Raw genomic sequence first — 21,544 nt, forward strand, 5'->3', positions numbered from 1 at the left:
GATAAATACCATGTAGTAGGTAGGTATGGTGGACACAAATGGCATAGTGGTTGGCTCAAGTATTTTGGATGCATGAGAAGTATTCCCTCTCGATACAAGGTTTAGGCTAGCAAGGTTATTTGAAACAAACACAAGGATGAACGGTACAGACAAAACTCACATAAAAGACATATTGTAAACATTATAAGACTCTACACCGTCTTCCTTGTTGTTCAAAACTCAATACTAGATGTTATCTAGACTCTAGAGAAACCAAATATGCAAACCAAATTAGCAAGCTCTAAGTGTTTCTTCATTAATGGGTGCAAAGTATATGATGCAAGAGCTTAAACATGAGCACAACAATTGCCAAGTATCAAATTATCCAAGACATTTTAGAATTACTACATGTAGCATTTTCCAATTCCAACCATATAACAATTTAACGAAGAAGAAACTTCGCCATGAATACTATGAGTAGAGCCTAAGGACATACTTGTCCATATGCTACAGCGGAGCGTGTCTCTCTCCCACAAAGTGAATGCTAGGATCCATTTTATTCAAACAAAACAAAAAAACAAAAACAAACCGACGCTCCAAGCAAAGTGCATAAGATGTGACGGAATAAAAATATAGTTTCGGGGAGGAACCTGATAATGTTGTCGATGAAGAAGGGGATGCCTTGGGCATCCCCAAGCTTAGACGCTTGAGTCTTCTTAGAATACGCAGGGGTGAACCACCGGGGCATCCCCAAGCTTAGAGCTTTCACTCTCCTTGATCATATTGCATCATACTCCTCTCTTGATTCTTGAAAACTTCCTCCACACCAAACTCGAAACAACTCATTAGAGGGTTAGTGCATAATAAAAATTCACATGTTCAGAGGTGACACAATCATTCTTAACACTTCTGGACATTGCATAAAGCTACTGGACATTAATGGATCAAAGAAATTCATCCAACATAGCAAAAGAGGCAATGCAAAATAAAAGGCAGAATCTGTCAAAACAGAACAGTCCGTAAAGATGGATGTTATTAGGCCACCAGACTTGCGCAAATGAAAATGCTCAAATTGAATGAAAGTTGCGTACATATCTGAGGATCATGCACGTAAATTGGCTTAATTTTCTGAGCTACCTACAGGGAGGTAGACCCAGATTCGTGACAGCAAAGAAATCTGGAGGCTAGCGAGTAATCCAAATCTAGTACTTACTTTACTATCAAAGACTTTACTTGGCACAACAAAACTCAAAACTAAGATAAGGAGAGGTTGCTACAGTAGTAAACAACTTCCAAGACACAAATATAAAACAAAAATACTGGAGTAAAAACATGGGTTGTCTCCCATAAGCGCTTTTCTTTAACGCCTTTCGGCTAGGCGCAGAAAGTGTAACTCAAGTAACATCGAGAGACGAAGCATCAACATCATAATTTGTTCTAATAATAGAATCATAAGGTACCTTCATTCTCTTTCTAGGGAAGTGTTCCATACCTTTCTTGAGAGGAAATTGATATTTAATATTACCTTCCTTCATATCAATAGTAGCACCAACGGTTCGAAGAAAAGGTCTTCCCAATATAATGGGGCAAGATGCATTGCATTCAATATCCAAGACAACAAAATCAACGGGGACAAGGTTATTGTTAACCATAATATGCACATTATCAACTCTCCCCAAAGGTTTCTTTTTAGCATTATCAGCGAGATTAACATCCGAGATAATAGTTTTTCAATGGTGGCAAGTCAAGCATATCATAGACTTTCTTAGGCATAACGAAATACTTGCACCAAGATCACATAAAGCATTACAATCAAAATCTTCGACTCTCATTTTAATGATGGGCTCCCAACCATCCTCTAGCTTTCTAGGAATAGAAGTTTCAAGTTTTAGTTTCTCTTCTCTAGCTTTTATGAGAGCATTTGTAATATGTTTTGTGAAAGCCAAGTTTACTGAGCGCTAGCATTGGGACTCTTAGCAAGTTTTTGTAAGAACTTTATAACTTCAGAGATGTGGCAATCATCAAAATCTAAATCATTACAATCTAAAGCAATGGGATTATCATCCCCAAGGTTGGAAAAAATTTCAGCGGTTTTATCACGAGCGGTTTCAGCGGTTTTAGCGACTTCCAGATAATTTTGCGCGCTTTGCACTAGGAGTAGAAGCATTGCCAACACCAATTATTTTACCATTGATAGTAGGAGGTGCAGCAACATGTGAATCATTAGCATTGCTAGTGGTGGTAATAGTCCAAACTTTAGCTACATTTTCCTCTTTAGCTAGTTTTTCATTTTCTTCTCTATCCCACCTAGCACGCAGTTCAGCCATTAATCTTATATTCTCATTAATTCTAACTTGGATGGCATTTGCTGTAGTAACAATTTTATTTTCAATATCCCTATTAGGCATAACTTTCGATTTCAAAAGATCAACATCGGAGGCAAGACTATCAACTCTAGAAGGAAGAATATCAATTTTATTGAGCTTTTCCTCAACAGATTTGTTAAAGGCAGTTTGCGTACTAATAAATTCTTTAAGCATAGCTTCAAGTCCAGGGGGTGTATTCCTATTATTGTTGTAAGAATTCCCATAAGAATTAGCATAACCGTTACCATTATTATAAGGATATGGCCTATAGTTATTACTAGAAGTGTTCCGATAAGCATTGTTGTTGAAATTATTATTTTTAATGAAGTTTACATCAACATGTTCTTCTTGGGCAACCAATGAAGCTAATGGAACATTATTAGGATCAACATTAGTCCTATCATTCGCAAGCATAGACATAATAGCATCGACCTTATCATTCAAGGAAGAGGATTCTTCAACAGAATTTACCTTCTTACCTTGTGGAGCTCTTTCCGTGTGCCATTCAGAGTAATTAACCATCATATTATCAAGAAGCTTTGTTGCTTCACCAAGAGTGATGGACATAAAGGTACCTCCAGCAGCTAAATCCAATAAATTCCGCGAAGAAAAATTTAGTCCTGCATAGAAGGTTTGGATGATCATCCAAGTAGTCAGTCCATGGGTTGGGCAATTTTTAACCGAGAGATTTCATTCTTTCCCAAGCTTGAGCAACATGTTCATTATCCAATTGTTTAAAATTCATTATGCTACTCCTCAAAGATATAATTTTAGCAGGGGGATAATATCTACCAATAAAAGCATCCTTGCATTTAGTCCGAGGAATCAATACTATTCTTAGGCGAGAGATAGCAACCAATCTTTAGCTCTTCCTCTTAATGAGAAAGGAAACAATTTTAATTTTATAATGTCACCATCTACATCTTTATACTTTTGCATTTCACATAGTTCAACAAAATTATTGAGATGGGCAGCGACATCATCGGAACTAACACCGAGAAAATTGCTCTCTCATAACAAGATTAAGTAAAGTAGGTTTAATTTCAAAGAATTCCGTTGTAGTAGCGAGGTGGAGCAATAGGTGTGCATAGGAAATCATTATTATTTGTGCTAGTGAAGTCACACAACTTAGTATTATCGGGGTTGGCCATTTTAGCAGTAGTAAATAAAGCAAACTAGATAAAGTAAATGCAAGTAAACTAATTTTTTTTGTGTTTTTGATATAGCAAACAAGACGAGTAAATAAAGTAAAGCTAGCAACTAATTTTTTTGTGTTTTGATATAATGCAGCAAACAAAGTAGTAAATAAAATAAAGCAAGACAAAAACAAAGTAAAGAGATTGAGAAGTGGAGACTCCCCTTGCAGCGTGTCTTGATCTCCCCGGCAACGGCGCCAGAAAATATGCTTGATGGCGTGTATTTCACACGTTCGTTGGGCAACCCCAAGAGGGAGGTATGATGCGCACGGCAGCAAGTTTTCCCTCAGAAAGAAACCAAGGTTTATCGAACCAGGGAGGAGCCAAGAAGCACGTTGAAGGTTGATGGCGGCGGGATGTAGTGCGGCGCAACACCGGGGATTCCGGCGCCAACGTGGAACCTGCACAACACAACCAAAGTACTTTGCCCCAACGAAACGAGTGAGGTTGTCAATCTCACCGGCTTGCTGTAACAAAGGATTAACCGAATTGTGTGGAAGATGATTGTTTGCGAGAGAAAACGAGTAAAAACAAGTATTGCGACAGATTTGTATTTCGGTATTAAAGAATGGACCGGGGTCCACGGTTCACTAGAGGTGTCTCTCCCATAAGATAAAAGCATGTTGGGTGAACAAATTACAGTCGGGCAATTGACAAATAGAGAGGGCATAACAATGCACATACATGTCATGATAAGTATAGTGAGATTTAATTGGGCATTACGACAAAGTACATAGACCGCCATCCAATCGCATCTATGCCTAAAAGTCCACCTTCGAGTTATCGTCCGAACCCCCTCCAGTATTAAGTTGCTAACAACAAACAATTGCATTAAGTATGGTGCGTAATGTAATCAATAACTACATCCTCGGACATAGCATCAATGTTTTATCCCTAGTGGCAACAGCACAACACAACCTTAGAACTTTCTGTCACTGTCCTAGGTGTCAATGCAGGCATGAACCCACTATCGAGCATAAATACTCCCTCTTGGAGTTACTAGCATCAACTTGGCCAGAGCCTCTACTAATAACGGAGAGCATGCAAGATCATAAACAACACATATGCAATAACTTGATAATTAACATAACATGGTATTCTCTATCCATCGGATCCCGACAAACACAACATAGAGTATTACAGATAGATGATCTTGATCATGTTAGGCAGCTCACAAGATCCAACTATGAAGCACAATGAGGAGAAGACAACCATCTAGCTACTGCTATGGACCCATAGTCCAGGGGTGAACTACTCAGTCACCACTCCGGAGGCGACCATGGCGGCGTAGAGTCCTCCGGGAGACGAATCCCCTCTCCGGCAGGGCGCCGGAGGAGATCTCCAGAATCCCCCGAGATGGGATTGGCGGCGGTGGCGTCTCAGTAAGGTTTTCCGTATCGTGGTTTTTCGCCTCAGGGGTTTCGCGATGGAGGCTTTAAGTAGGTGGAAGGGCGAGTCGGAGGGGCGACGAGGGGCCCACACCACGGGGCGGCGCGGGCCCCCTTGGCCGCGCCGCCTTGTGGTTTGGCCACCTCGTGGCCCCACTTCGTATGCTCTTCGGTCTTCCGGAAGGTTCGTGGCGAAATAGGCCCCCGGGTCTTGATTTTGTCCAATTCGAGAATATTTCGTTACTAGGATTTCGAAACCAAAAACGATGAAAACGACAAGCGGCACTTCGGCATCTTGTTAATAGGTTAGTTCCAGAAAATGCACGAATATGACATAAAGTGTGCATAAAACATGTAGGTATCATCAATAATATGGCATAGAACATAAGAAATTATCGATACGTCGGAGACGTATCACTCCTCGACGCTCCGCCGCGGGTCGGCGTCCTCGACGCTCCTGCCCGCGCGCTCCGCCCCGCCGCGCTCGCCGGCAGGCCGCCGTTCTCAACGCTCCAGGCCGCCCGCTCGCCCGCAGGTGGCCGTCATCGACGCTCCATCCCACACGCTCGCCGGCAGGTGGCCCTCCACGCAGCTTCGGCCCGCGCGCTCGCCGGTAGGCGGCCGTCGTCGCAGCTCCGCCCCGCACGCTCGCCGGCAGGCGGCCCTCCTCGCATCTCCCCTTGCCGGCAGCTTCCCTCTCCAACATCTCCCTTCCAGATTCATCCCAGATTCAACAAAATATTCAATTCCATAGTTTTTACATCCAAACAAGATTTGGAATTAGTTATATCATTTGATTCCAACAGCAAATTCCAAAGACATCCAAACAACAGAATTGAATTAGAAGCCAATTCATTTCTATCTCAGATTTGGAATCTTACTCCAATTCAATTCCATGCCAACTTTCTATGCATCCAAACACAGCATAAATAAAAAAGGCTGACCTTCCCGACGGTCCGAAAGTTCTCCCCGCACATAACATGTGGCGCGCTGTGATGGCCAGATTTTTTAAGAAAGTGATCTTACTGCTCGCCATGTGTTGCAATCGCAAGAGAGGCAAGGTGCGGTTGATAGAGGAGAGAGAAGGAAAAGGAGGTAGGTTGTCTCCGTGTTTAACTTTATTTTTAGATTTGTTTTTAAAAATAAAATACATGGTTCAAATTACGAACTGTTTTTTCACTTTTGAGATCCTCGTGCTGAGATTTTCAAAACTGTTGAAGGTTTCGAGAAATTTTGTTTTTCATATTTTCAAAAACTAGTTTGGTTGTACTCGGAGTTTATACTTGACTGTACTCCGGATCTTCACTGACTTGTACTCGTGCTTCCTTGTACTTGGAGATTTTACTAGGAGTGTACTTGTAATGCGCTGTTCTTCACTGAGTTGTCATGCTTTTGTATGTAACGTAATTATACCCGTGACTTGTATATGTAACTATAATCATGCTTTGCTTGTAACTATACCCGTGATTTGTTCGTAACTGTAATCTTTCGTCGGTGTCCTCGTATTTTAACTATACTCGTATGTTGGGTTTTTCACTGAGTTATACTCATGCTTTAGGGTAATTGAATTAGTTTGTAACAGTACTCAGGTTTATACGTAACTTATACTTCAATGTATTTGTGTACTTGGTGAAGTTCGTAGTATAGTTGCCCAAGAAAAAGGTGCTCTAATGAATCGCAACGAGCAATTAGCTCTAGATGAAGGGACGATTACCGAATCCTCAGCTTCTGAAAAACAGATGTGGTCTACTCTCTGGAAACTAAATGTTATGCCAAAAGTACGTGTCTTCTGGTGGAGGGTTCTTCGTGGCATTCTCCCTGTTGAAACTGTCTTGAAGCATAGGCATATCGCTGAAATAAGTAGATGCTATGGACGAGGATCTTATGCATGCTTTGGTTCATTGTGAGCATGCACGCAGATTCTGGGAAGAAGCACAGGACTGGCTAGATTTCATACTGCCTAAGCTTCATCCACTTACATGGGCGCGAGATATCACTTGTGACTCGCGCTTTTCTGACTCAGCTCGGGCCAAGATAATTACTACAATGTGGGCGATCTGGAGTTCAAGGAATAGCTGGACACATGACAGGGAAAGACCCTATCCATTCAGTCAAGATGGCCAAAGAATCGCTGGCGGTGCTGGATATTCCAAAGAGATGTGCAGCTACCTTGACAGGCCATGGATGGCGACCACCTGAGGAGGACTTTATCAAAATTAATACAGATGGGGGTCTATCATTGGTTGCTCGGAAAGGAGGCGCTAGAGGGGTCGCGAGATCACGCTCGGCCTTCCTTGGTGCTTGGAGCAAGCCCTACGAGGGTATTACTGATCTGCTCATCGCCGAAGCTTTAGCTATGCGAGATGGTGTCATTTTCGCTCGGTTCCGAGGCTATTCTAAAGTGGTGATGGAGACGGATTGCCTGGAGGTTATTTCACTCTGGAACAATCGCCATGATTCTCGATCGGTTGTGGCACCTATCCTTCAAGAACTTGGAGAGCTAGTTGTTAGTTTCAATTCGTTTATTTTTCAGCATGTTCCTAGATCAGCTAATAACTCTGGCCATCTTTGTCCAAAGCTTGCTTGCACATTGACAGTTTCTAGCTGCTGGTTAGATTGTATTCCAGACTTCATGCTGGTCAGTATTCATGCTGATCAGTCAGGGTTAGTTTCTTTTGAATAAAGCTCTCTAGGTTATACGCAAAAAAAGGAACTGATCGATTCATGTATGCATGCGACTTCTAGTTCCAGCTAATCGGTTTTCACGTAATGTTGGCTTTTATGGATGCATCCGTTCGTACTCGCTGAGGCCTAAACACAAGCAAGTCAAAGCGAAACACGAACGAAGAAAATAGTAATGTCAACAACGCGATGGATCAACGAAGATGGTCCGCAACCGCTGTGCCCTCCAAAGAATTTCCACCACGCTCTTAGCACTCCAAAGCACGGCATACCAAGTAACGTCTTCAAAAAGGGATGCGACAATGATGACGCTGTTGTCCTGACTGGTCCTAGAGTTTCCCGCGGTACGTGAAGGGGCGTGGGGGGGGGGGGGCGCACTCCATCGCACTCCACAAAACTCTCTACCCACCAACTCGCACCATATGTTACCATGAGCGGAAACACCACAAAGACGACAACTTATATGTGGGCACACGCCCTTTGTAGAATAATATAGTCTAATAAAGGAACAAGAGACATCACTCATATATTGAAAACAAAACATCAAATATTCATCTCAATTGTCTAGTCATTCGACACATCGAAAACCATCTCGTACGTAATTATTGAACTATTGAACTGGTAGAGTTGCTCAAGAAACTAAACACACATGCATCAACTGTGGCTTTCAAAGCCCAAACCATTACCACACGCTCGCTAATAAAGCTGCAACTTTGGGAAGAAAGTACGTAGGCTAGAGATGGTTCGACTGAACCAACCTATCCACATCATATCTACAACACCAAGCTCTCGGTGGCCTCGGCGATGGTCTCGAGCACGGACCACGGCAGGTCGTCGTTGCTACGGCCTTTGTTGGGCGCGGAGCAGTCGTTGCGTATCTGTCCCTGGTTACCGGTGAGCACGTTGATCTGCCCCATCTTGACGACGGAGAAGACGAACTGGTCGAAGAAGGCGGCCTGGTCGACAGCGAACCTGGTGACCGTGGGCTTGGTCCTGGCGACGGTGTGCAGGTCCTGGTCGGAGGTGAAGTGTCCCTGGCGGTTGAACAGGTCGACGTAGTACTTGTTGTCGAAGACGTTGGGGGTGCGGATGTCGTTGTTGGTGGTGTTATCGGTGTTGAGCGCCGGGCAGGTGAGCCTGAGCTGCGACGCGAACCTCGTTGTCTGCTACCTCGTTGGAACAAGGAGAGGACATCATGATCATCAACCTTATGTGTGCCCGAGTACGGAGGTGTTGCCCGATTACAGCGCCGGAGGGATCATCTTCACGATCTTTAGATCGTCAAATGAACGTCTACATCATCCACGAGATCCAATCTCGTTAACACTTTTGATCTTCGAGGGTAAGACTCTAGACCTATCTCATTGCTTACATCTAACAGATTAGATCTTGGCCTTTGTTCGTTCTTGGGGAAGTTTTTTTTCTATGATAAGAACCCATCAACTCTGACATTAGATGAATCCCTAATTTAATCTATTGTATTGCTTGGACACTCGTGTGGTGTATATGGATGACAAAACTTATGAAACATGAACCGTAAGACTTGGAATATAAATTGGTCTCTGGAATTCTAGTCTATCCCAGTTATATAAACGTAATCTAACAATTAACTTCCAATAAAGGATTCCAATTAAGGACTTTGATGTGACTCAGATTAGCTTTCTGTAAAAACATATGAGAATATGATAACTAGCTCACAGGCGTCATTTGGATGATGCAACCACATACATTCTTTTCATGTTTAAACTTTAAAATGTTTTATCTATCAAACTGTAAATCAAAATTTATAAATGTTTCCACAGGTGGCTTTGTTGCAACGAGATCTTTGAAACTAAATCACATATTAATATGTTTTGACCAATTTTTTTTTACTATAGTTACTTGGTCATAGGGTATAGTCTAGTTTGTCAGCAAGTCAAAATGAAATAGTTATCAGGTCTTTTAAACTTTGCTCCTCATAAGTGGAACTCGTGTGTTTAGAGTGGATTAAATTCCGACTCTCTCAACATGTAGGTCACTTTGATGACAAAAAAATGAAAAAATATCTCATAACTGTGTATTGTTTTGGTGGTAACTGTTAACTAGCAACATGGTAACTATTATAACCTGACAATTTTCGATGAATTTTTCTTCAAAATATATTAATATGATATTTCTTTGAAGTCCTTATTAAGACTAACCCACATGTGAAAATGGTTCGTCAATTGGATAAATGTTTTAAGAGATAATACTTTGTTTTGATTTTTTGAATTATGAAAAGATATCTTACATACATGTAGGCTATAGAATCAATGCACCAATTGCAGTACAATATAGTTGTAATTCATGAATAGCCTCAGGTTCTCCATCCATACGGGAATCGAGCGACAAAATTATTGAAATAAGATAAGGTGGTAGGAACACAACCCAAACGGGATATATGTAGCTGAGGCATCCTAATGAACGAGCGATTTAAACCTTGTTCCTACACAACCTGATCAAATAGATGAGGCCCTTGTCATCTATCTTTATTATTTTCTTTGATAAAAAAGATGAAAGACCAAAAATACGTGAAATTTAATTTGGCTCTCGGCTCCCTCTACCAAAAAACTATGTTTCGAAGTGTTGAAAATTTTTGACAAAAAATTCTATATCTACATCTCCACAATATATATGCGTTCATCAAGTTTCACGAAAAAACAATTTTTTGTGGTCCATGTAAAAAGGAGAAAAATTATCTTCTGAAAATTCTTATTTTTAGCACTGAATTTTGTTTACACACACCACACAACCAGTAAATTTTTCATGAAATAACTTCATAGACGCGTAGCATGTGAAGATGTACGTGCATTTTTTTATTTTAAATATTTTGATATTTGAAAATGTGTGTAAGATGTATTTTAAAATTAAGGGAGCATATACTGCCATGAGCGAAAGTACCACAAAGACGACAACTTATATGCGGGCACATGCCCTTTGTAGAATAATAGTCGAATAAAGGAACAACATACACGTCATATATTGAAAATAAGACCTTTGGTCGGGCGATAACGGCGCTGGTGCATCGTTCCCTTCTTGGAGGCGTCGCTTTTGGAGAGTCTGTATTCAGGTGTTGTCACGGTGGTGGTTGTATTGCTGTTGCTAGGTCTGGAATGCTGTACGAGACTTTTATTTCTTAGTTTTATTTTCTCTTTTTTGGATGTGTGTATTGATACGTCTCCGACGTATCGATAATTTCTTATGTTCCATGCCACATTATTGATGATATCTACATGTTTTATGCATACTTTATGTCATATTTATGCATTTTCCGGCACTAACCTATTAACGAGATGCCGAAGAGCCGATTCGTTGTTTTCTGCTGTTTTTGGTTTCAGAAATCCTAGTAAGGAAATATTCTCGGAATTGGACGAAATCAACGCCCAGGGTCCTATTCTTGCACGAAGCTTCCAGAAGACCGAGGGGGAAAGGAAGTGGGGCCACGAGGCGCCGACACCACAGGGCGGCGCGGCCTGGCCCTTGGCCGCGCGGCCCTGGCGTGTGGGGCCCTCGTGTGGCCCCCCGCGTTGCCCTTCCGCCTACTTAAAGACTTCGTCGCGAAACCCCCAGTACCGAGAGCCACGATACGGAAAACTTTCCAGCGACGCCGTCGCCGCCAATCCCATCTCGGGGGATTCAGGAGATCGCCTCCGGCACCCTGCCGGAGAGGGGAATCATCTCCCGGAGGACTCTTCACCGCCATGGTCGCCTCCGGAGTGATGAGTGAGTAGTTCACCCCTGTACTATGGGTCCATAGCAGTAGCTAGATGGTCGTCTTCTCCTTATGTGCTTCATTGTCGGATCTTGTGAGCTGCCTAACATGATCAAGATCATCTATACGTAATGCTATATGTTGTGTTTGTCGGGATCCGATGGATAGAGAATACTATGTTATGTTGATTATCAATCTATTACCTATGTGTTGTTTATGATCTTGCATGCTCTCCGTTATTAGTAGAGGCTCGGCCAAGTTTTTACTCTTAACTCCAAGAGGGAGTATTTATGCTTGATAGTGGGTTCATGCCTCCATTAAATGCGGGACGGTGATAGAAAGTTCTAAGGTTGTGGATGTCTTGTTGCCACTAGGGATAAAACATTGATGATATGTCCGAGGATGTAGTTATTGATTACATTACGCACCATACTTAATGCAATTATCTGTTGTTTGCAACTTAATACTTGGAAGGGGTTCGGATGATAACTCGAAGGTGGACTTTTTAGGCATAGATGCATCGTTGGATAGCGGTCTATGTACTTTTTCGTAATGCCCAATTAAATCTCATAATACTTATCATATCATGTATGTGCATTGTCATGCTCTCTCTATTTGTCAATTGCCCGACTGTAATTTGTTCACCCAACATGCTATTTATCTTATGGGAGAGACACCTCTAGTGAACTGTGGACCCCGGTCCATTCCTTTACATCGAATACAATCTACTGCAATACTTGTTCTACTGTTTTCTGCAAACAATCATCATCCACACTATACATCTAATCCTTTGTTACAACAAGCCGGTGAGATTGACAACCTCACTTCGTTTCGTTGGGGCAAAGTACTTTGGTTGTGTTGTGCGAGGTTCCATGTTGGCGCCGGAATCCCTGGTGTTGCGCCGCACTACATCCCGCCGCCATCAACCTTCGACGTGCTTCTTGGCTCCTCCTGGTTCGATAAACCTTGGTTTCTTTCTGAGGGAAAACTTGCCGCTGTACGCATCACACCTTCCTCTTGGGGTTCCCAACGGACGCGTGTTGTACGCGCATCAAGCATTTTTTCTGGCGCCGTTGCCGGGGAGATCAAGCACGTTGCAAGGGAAGTCTCCACAATCCAATCTCTTTACTTTGTTTTTGTATTGCTTAATTTTATTTACTACTTTGTTTGCTGCATTATATCAAAACACAAAAAAAATAGTTGCTAGCTTTACTTTATTTACTGTCTTGCACTCTATATATCAAAAACACAAAAAAAAATAGTTACTTGCATTTGCTTTACTTATTTCAACATGTTTCCTTTTAATTTTACTGTAAAAGATATACCTGTGGGACAAGGGTCTATAATTGGAAGAGATAATATAGAAGAATTTTTCACCCATGTTAGTATGCATGAAGATCTTAAAGATATACCCCTTGCAAAATCTGTCCCTACTTATGAAGATGCCTCTGTTTGTTTGGTACGCATGATGGAAGCTAGATTTATTAGTCTCAACCCCATGATACAACACATGTTTCTTACACTTTCTGATATGGAGCGGGGAGAGAAGAGAGATTTTGTTCTAAAAGTCTTAGTGCGAGAATTTGCGGATATAGCTAAAGAAGCTAGAAAAGTTTTTAGTAAGCATGAGAGGCTTGGTACGATCACCGATTTTAAAAGAACACTTGAAAAAATGGATATGGATAGAATTAAGTACACTAATAGTGTAAATGATGGTGGGGAGATTAAAGCACCAATACCATGTAAGCTCCTAGCGATGCATGAAGCTCTAGATAATAATTATGCTTGGCTTGTTCCTGAAAAATTGTTTGATGAGAGTAGCAAGCCCAAGACTAATGAAAAGGGAGCCGCTGAAACTTATGTATCCAAAATACTATGCATGGTTGAGAAAACTCCAAACCCCGCTATCGATGCATCATCTCTTGATAATACTTGATACACACTTTCTGCGCCTAGCTGAAAGGCGTTAAAGAAAAGCGCTTATGGGAGACAACCCATGTTTTTACTACAGTATTTTTATTTAATATTTGAGTCTTGGAAGTTGTTTACTACTGTAGCAACCTCTCCTTATCTTAGTTTTGTGCATTGTTGTGCCAAGTAAAGTCGTTGATAGTAAGGTTCATACTAGATTTGGATTACTGCGCAGAAACAGATTTCTTTGCTGTCACGAATTTCGACCTGCCTCTCTGTAGGTAGCTCAGAAAAATATGTCAATTTACGTGCTTGATCCTCAGATATGTACGCAACTTTCATTCAATTTGAGCATTTTCATTTGAGCAAGTCTGGTGCCTCAATAAAATTTATCTTTACGGACTGTTCTGTTTTGACAGATTCTGCCTTTTATTTCGCATTGCCTCTTTTGCTATGATGGATGAATTTCTTTGTTCCATTAATGTCCAGTAGCTTTGTGCAATGTCCAGAAGTGTTAAGAATGATTGTGTCACCTCTGAACATGTGAATTTTTATTATGCACCAACCCTCTAATGAGTTGTTTCGAGTTTGGTGTGGAGGAAGTTTTCAAGGATCAAAAGAGGGAGATGATACGATATGATCAAGGAGAGTGAAAGCTCTAAGCTTGGGGATGCCCCGGTGGTTCACCCCTGCATATTTTAAGAAGACTCAAGCGTCTAAGCTTGGGGATGCCCAAGGCATCCCCTTGTTCATCGACAAATTATCAGGTTCCTCCCCTGAAACTATATTTTTATTCCATCACATCTTATGTGCTTTGCTTGGAGCGTCGGTTTGTTTTTGTTTTTTGTTTTTGTTTGAATAAAATGGATCCTAGCATTCATTGTGTGGGAGAGAGACACGCTCCGCTGTTGCATATGGATAAATATGTCCTTAGGCTTTACTCATAGTATTCATGGCGAAGGTTGAATCTTCTTCGTTAAATTGTTATATGGTTGGAATCGGGAAATGCTACATGTAGTAATTCTAAAATGTCTTGAATAATTTGATACTTGGCAATTGTTGTGCTCATGTTTAAGCTCTTGCATCATATACATTGCACCCATTAATGAAGAAACACCTAGAGCTTGCTAAATTTGGTTTGCATATTTGGTCTCTCTAAAGTCTAGATAATTTCTAGTATTGAGTTTGAACAACAAGGAAGACGGTGTAGAGTCTTATAATGTTTACAATGTGTCTTTTATGTGAGTTTTGCTGCACCGGTTCATCCTTGTGTTTGTTTCAAATAACCTTGCTAGCCTAAACCTTGTATCGAGAGGAAATACTTCTCATGCATCCAAAATTCTTGAGCCAACCACTATGCCATTTGTGTCCACCATACCTACCTACTACACGGTATTTCTCCGCCATTCCAAAGTAAATTGCTTGAGTGCTACCTTTAAAATTTCCATTCTTTACCTTTGCAATATATAGCTCATGAGACAAATAGCTTAAAAACTATTGTGGTATTGAATATGTACTTATGCACTTTATCTCTTATTGAGTTGCTTGTTGTGCGATAACCATGTTCCTAGGGACGCCATCAACTACCCTTTGTTGAATATCATGTGAGTTGCTATGCATGTCCGTCTTGTCTGAAGTAAGGGAGATTTACCACTCATTTAATGGTTAGAGCATGCATATTGTTAGAGAAGAACATTGGGCCGCTAACTAAAGCCATGAATCATGGTGGAAGTTTCAGTTTTGGACATATATCCTCAATCTCATATGAGAACATTAATTGTTGCTACATGCTTATGCATTAAAGAGGAGTCCATTATCTGTTGTCTATGTTGTCCCGATATGGATGTCTAAGTTGAGAATAATCAAAAGCGAGAAATCCAAATGCGAGCTTTCTCCTTAGACCTTTGTACAGGCGGCATAGAGGTACCCCTTTGTGACACTTGGTTAAAACATGTGTATTGCGATAATCCCGGTAATCCAAGCTAATTAGGACAAGGTGCGGGCACTATTAGTATACTATGCATGAGGCTTGCAACTTGTAAGATATAATTTACATGATACATATGCTTTATTACTACCGTTGACAAAATTGTTTCTTGTTTTCAAAAACCAAAGCTCTAGCACAAATATAGCAATCAATGCTTCCCTCTGCGAAGGGCATTTTTTTTACTTTTATGTTGAGTCAGTTCACCTATCTCTCTCCAACTCAAGAAGCAAACACTTGTGTGAACTGTGCATTGATTCCTACATACTTGCATATTGCACTTGTTATATTACTTTACATTGACAATATCCATGAGATATACATGTTATAAGTTGAAAGCAACCGCTGAAACTTAATCTTCCTTTGTGTTGCTTCAATACCTTTACTTTGATTTATTGCTTTATGAGTTAACTCTTATGCAAGACTTATTGATGCTTGTCTTGAAAGTACTATTCATGAAAAGTCTTTGCTTTATGATTCATTTGTTTACTCATGTCATTACCATTGTTTTGATCGCTGCATTCATTACATATGCTTACAATAGTATGATCAAGGTTATGATGGCATGTCACTCCAGAAATTATCTTTGTTATCGTTCACCAGCTCGGGACGAGCAGGAACTAAGCTTGGGGATGCTGATACGTCTCCGACGTATCGATAATTTCTTATGTTCCATGCCACATTATTGATGATATCTACATGTTTTATGCATACTTTATGTCATATTTATGCATTTTCCGGCACTAACCTATTAACGAGATGCCGAAGAGCCAGTTGTTGTTTTCTGCTGTTTTTGGTTTCAGAAATCCTAGTAAGGAAATATTCTCGGAATTGGACGAAATTAACGCCCAGGGTCCTATTTTTGCACGAAGCTCCAGAAGACCGAGGGGGAAAGGAAGTGGGGCCACGAGGCGCCGACACCACAGGGCGGCATGGCCTGGCCCTTGGCCGCGCGGCCCTGGCGTGTGGGGCCCTCGTGTGGCCCCCCACGTTGCCCTTCCGCCTACTTAAAGCCTTCGTCGCGAAACCCCCAGTACCGAGAGCCACGATACGGAAAACCTTCCAGAGACATGGTCGCCTCCGGATTCAGGAGATCAGGAGATCGCCTCCGGCACCCTGCCGGAGAGGGGAATCATCTCCCGGAGGACTCTTCACCGCCATGGTCGCCTCCGGAGTGATGAGTGAGTAGTTCACCCCTGGACTATGGGTCCATAGCAGTAGCTAGATGGTCGTCTTCTCGTTATGTGCTTCATTGTCGGATCTTGTGAGCTGCCTAACATGATCAAGATCATCTATCTGTAATGCTATATGTTGTGTTTGTCGGGATCCGATGGATAGAGAATACTATGTTATGTTGATTATCAATCTATTACCTATGTGTTGTTTATGATCTTGCATGCTCTCCGTTATTAGTAGAGGTTCCGGCCAAGTTTTTACTCTTAACTCCAAGAGGAAGTATTTATGCTCGATAGTGGGTTCATGCCTCCATTAAATCTGGGACAGTGACATAAAGTTCTAAGGTTGTGGATGTGCTGTTGCCACTAGGGATAAAATATTGATGCTATGTCCTAGGATGTAGTTATTGATTACATTACGCACCATACTTAATGCAATTGTTTGTTGTTTGCAACTTAATACTGAAAGGGGTTCGGATGATAACCTGAAGGTGGACTTTTTAGGCATAGATGCATGCTGGATAGCGGTCTATGTACTTTGTCGTAATGCCCAATTAAATCTCACAATACTTATCATGTCATGTATGTGCATTGTCATGCTCTCTCTATTTGTCAATTGCCCGACTGTAATTTGTTCACCCAACATGCTATTTATCTTATGGGAGAGACACCTCTAGGGAACTGTGGACCCCGGTCCATTCCTTTACATCGAATACAATCTATCGCAATACTTGTTCTACTCGTTTTCTCGCAAACAATCATCATCCACACTATACATCTAATCCTTTGTTACAAGCAAGCCGGTGAGATTGACAACCTCACTGTTTCGTTGGGGCAAAGTACTTTGGTTGTGTTGTGCAGGTTCCACGTTGGCGCCGGAATCCCCGGTGTTGCGCCGCACTACATCCCGCCGCCATCAACCTTCGACGTGCTTCTTGGCTCCTCCTGGTTCGATAAACCTTGGTTTCTTTCTGAGGGAAAACTTGCCGCTGTACGCATCACACCTTCCTCTTGGGGTTCCCAACGGACGCGTGCTGTACGCGCATCATGTATCCGTACTGCCACTAGGGTGTTGCGTTGTTGCAGAGGCCGGATGTAATTGTTATCTTTTGATACTAATATATTCTCTTTATCGAAAAAATATTAAAAATAACATCAAATATTCATCTCTATTTTCTAGTCTCATTCCACACATCAAAAACCATCTCGTTATTGAACTGGCCGAGTTGCTCAAGAAACTAAACACACGGTAGTTTGCTACAAGCTGCGGCCAGCATGGCTACCATGGCGCGCACAACGGCGTTGCTGCCAGAGCCGTCGACATTGCTACAGAGGCACATCAAGGCTGCTACAAAGGTACATCATTGCTGCTACCATGGACTATCGGCGTTGCTACAAGCTCTTACCAAGCTGCTGCTGCATCGTTTGGTTCTCCGGTGACGGTCATTGCCGGCGAAGGAGCAACGGACGCGTTCACGTATGAGGAGAAAGAGCGGTGAGGAGGATGCGCAACAAGAGGAGGGCATATGCTTCTGCGACACCATGGCTGGGGTTCTCCGGCGACACCCCGATGAAGTTCTCCGGCGAGGGTCTGACGGGTTCTTCGGCGAGGCCACCACGTTTGGGCTATCGGCGGATGTGGTTCCGGCGCGGGCGGCAATATTCGGAGGATGCTGATCTCCTTGTGGGCGTGTTTCCTTCTTTTTCTATTGGAGCGTTGACCCCTTGTATGGCTATCGATTCCATCGTGTGGCTGGCGACCCGGGGGATCCGGGAATTTGATCCCCCGGGGAACGCTCAGCACTCCCCTAAAATTAAGGGAGCTGCCAACAAAGACTACAACTTATATGTGGGTACATGCCCTTTAATTGTAGAATAATAGTCGAATAAGGGAACAACAGACACCAGTCATATATTGAAAATAACATCAAATATTCATCTCAATTCTCTAGTCGTCATTGGACACACCAAAAACCATCTCGTGATTATTGAACTGGTCGAGTTGCTCAAGAAACTAAACACACATGCATGTATGAACTGTGGCTCTCGATCAAAGCCCAAACCATTACCACACAGCTCGCTAATGAAGCTGCAACTTTGGGAAGAAAGTACGTAGGCTAGAGATGGATCGATCGACTGAACCAACCTATCCACAGTGCATATCTACAACACCAAGCTGTCGGCGGCCTGGGCGATGGTCTCCAGCACGGACCACGGCAGGTGGTCGTTGGTGCGGACTTTGTTGGGCGCGGAGCAGTCGTTGCGTATCTCTCCCTGGTTACCGGTGAGCACGTTGATCTGCCCCATCTTGACGACGGAGAATACGAACTGGTCGAAGAAGGCGGCCTGGTCGACGGCGAACCTGGTGACGGTGGGCTTGGTCCTGGCGTCGGTGTGCAGGTCCTGGTCGGAGGTGAAGAGGCCCTGGCGGTTGAGCAGGTCGAGGTAGTACTTGTTGTCGAAGACGTTGGGGGTGCGGATGTCGTTGTTGGTGGTGTTGTCGGTGTTGAGCGCCGGGCAGGTGAGCCTGAGCTGCGACGCGAACCACTTGTTGAGGGTGACGTCGTTCTGCGGGAAGAGGTGCTCCTGGAAGGAGGTGCAGTGCGCGATGCCGAGCGTGAGAGCGCGACAAGGTTGTTGGCGTCGAGGCTGATCCTGGCGAGGATGTACCGCGCGCGCGAGCCGAACAGCTGGCTGCTGGAATCCAAATTCAGAGCGCCGGCCGAGGTGGAATCCAAAATGTAAACCTTATCTCGTAATTGTGTATTGTTTTGGTGGTAACTGTTAACTAGCAACATGGTAGCTATTATAACCTGACAATTTTCGATGACATTTTCTTCAAAATATATTAATATGAGATTTCTTTGAAGTCCTTATTAAGACTAACCCACCGGTGAAAATGGTTCGTCAATTGGATAAACGTTTTAAGAGATAATACTTCGTTTTGATTTTATTAATTATGAAAAGATATGTTACATACATGTAGGCCGGAGAATACTTACCTATATAAAAGTTGATCAGATTCACGCTCTATGCTTGCTTATGGTACTGTTCATGAGCAATTTTCTCTCCCGTTCCTCCAATCAAGTTCCAACACGTACATATCTAAAATAGACTGGTTAATTTTTGTCAAAAAAAAAAATTCGAGCGGGGCAACCGGCAACCGGTTGCGAGCCTTCGTGCAGTCAAAGCGGTGGGCGGTGCCCAGTCTTCACCGAGCAGCTTCCACGTACCCGCCTCTTCTAGGCCCAACCGCTCCAGAGTATACCGTATAGGTTTCTGATTTTCTTTTTTCTCTCCCCACCCACTAACCAACCAGTGCGCTGCCTTTCCCTGCGATGGAGCAAAAGACGGCCCAGTTGAGGTGTGTCCCGGTGGCGGCGAACTCGGCGCGGAGCAGGAGAATGCAGGGGACGGCGACCTTGGGGATGGGGCAGGCGCGTGCCCGCGGCGGCAACCGCGGGGCAGACGCGGGACGACAGCAGCGACCGCGGGGCGGGACAGGAGCGTGCCCGGGACAGCGCCCTTGGGGCGGAGCAGGCGCGGGCCTTGGACGGCCACCTTGGGGCGGTGGCGGCGCGGTCCTGGGGCGGAGCACGCGTGGGCCAGCGGCGGGAACGCCGGGGCGGAGCAGGCAGGGGCCAGCGGCCGCCACATCGGGGCGGAGCATGCAGGGGACGGCGGCGCACATGTCGGGCGGAGTAGGCAGGGCCCGACGACGGAGGAAAATGGCGGTGGCCGAATCAGGAAGAAGACACGAGGTTAAAGCTCTTGCTCACACACATGTTGAATGTTGGGAACCAGAAAACTCTGCTGTGTAGTGTATTACTGCCCTTCACATGTTTGTTGTTCTGTTTCTTAGACTTGAAACTATTTTTCTACAGTTCACTAATGGTCTCTCCTCTAGGTTGCAATATCGTTGCTTTCATCGGTTCATTCAGCTACATACTTCCGTGTGAGTAAGTACAAATGCAAGGATAGCATCAGTTGACCTTCCTTTTTGTTGGCCTAGGTGTAAACACATGCATTAATATGTTTAGTGGAGGTGATTTTTGGCTTGAGGATTTAATTGATATTTTGTTATTTCTCTCTTGATGTAGGCCTGAACCTGGCTCAAGAAGATTGAGGTAACTAATTGAGATGAACAGAAAAATTCTCTGTTTTGTTCTCATTTTTTTCAGTTCGTTTTTTGCTGAAAATAATCTGCTTGATTTGAAACATACTAATGGTATGCCAAAAAACATAATAAGCCAGATTGTTATTCTGCTGAGATGGTAGTGTATCCTACCTTATAAATGTTAATGCAAGCATACCATTAGCCGACGCTTCCTTTTTGTTGGACTAGGTGTATGACATGAATTTGGAGATTTAGCGGAGGCGATGCTGGTATTCAGGATTTAAATGACATTTTGGTTCATTTTTAGAGATGCACGCCTGAACTTGGCAGAGTGAGGTAATTAATTGAGATGAAGATAAATTCTGTATTTTTTGTTTCCATTTATTTTTTGTTCATTTTCTGTTGAAAATTATCACTAGGTAGTAATACTTAAACTGAGCGGTTTATATTGGCACGCTAGACTAGGTAAGATCTTCCGTGAAGGTGCTCATGCATTCATTTGATCCCATCAGGATAGTATGCATGTTACCGTGGAGCAACTCTGTGTAAACCAAAGCATGGTTAGAAGAGCAGTTGTGCAAGCATGGAGAGCTTTTCGACAAGATTGTCGCTAGAGGCAACTACAAGATTGCGATCATGGTATGCTACAAAATTAGGACATATCCCATCTTTAAGTTATTTATGTGTTCATATACCAGTAAAATTATTTGGTGACGTTCTCCGGAAAAAAATCAGTTATCTATAGTCCCTTGAAGTGCTACTGCAATATCAGTGTTCACCATGTACTATTTCCATGCCCCACCAAGCTCCTTCTTGAATAATTGCTCACATGCTTGCCTTTTGCCACCGCAATGAAAATTATTATTCTCAGATCGGCATGAAAAGACAATTTTTCCAACATCAAATTTTCTCCCTCCCAACAATGTTTAGAACTAGGTAGTTGAATGTACTTTAGTACTTATGCTCCCTCTGATGATCTTCGTATTTTAGGTTATGCTTAAATGGAAATAACATCA

The 21,544-nt window shown here is 42.8% G+C and overlaps 1 protein-coding gene and 1 pseudogene across 1 annotated transcript; both read right to left on the reverse strand.

Moving 5' to 3' along the window:
* Nucleotides 1–8,326: 8,326 nt before the first annotated feature.
* LOC124649640 (cationic peroxidase SPC4-like) lies at nucleotides 8,327–17,858 on the reverse strand. Its single transcript, XM_047189241.1, has 3 exons — nucleotides 17,818–17,858; nucleotides 17,695–17,737; nucleotides 8,327–8,774 (listed from the first exon to the last, which is right to left on the reverse strand). The coding sequence occupies exons 1-3, from the start codon at nucleotides 17,856–17,858 to the stop codon at nucleotides 8,385–8,387; spliced, it is 474 nt and encodes a 157-aa protein (XP_047045197.1). The 3' UTR covers nucleotides 8,327–8,384.
* Nucleotides 17,859–18,574: 716 nt separating this feature from the next.
* Nucleotides 18,575–20,068, reverse strand: LOC124649650 (annotated as a pseudogene).
* Between the last annotated feature and the right edge of the window lie 1,476 nt (nucleotides 20,069–21,544).

The sequence above is a fragment of the Lolium rigidum genome, chromosome 1, assembly GCF_022539505.1.
Source record: "Lolium rigidum isolate FL_2022 chromosome 1, APGP_CSIRO_Lrig_0.1, whole genome shotgun sequence".
NCBI classification, from domain to species: Eukaryota; Viridiplantae; Streptophyta; class Magnoliopsida; order Poales; family Poaceae; genus Lolium; species Lolium rigidum.

Coding starts and splice junctions, on each gene's coding strand:
- LOC124649640 (XM_047189241.1), bottom strand. CDS start 17,858: ATGACCGTCACCGGAGAACCAAACGATGCAGCAGCAGCTTG. Junction 17,738..17,817: donor AACGATGCAGCAGCAGCTTG/GTAAGAGCTTGT, acceptor GTGCCTCTGTAG/CAATGTCGACGGCTCTGGCA. Junction 8,775..17,694: donor ACGCCGTTGTGCGCGCCATG/GTAGCCATGCTG, acceptor ACGAGGTAGCAG/ACAACGAGGTTCGCGTCGCA.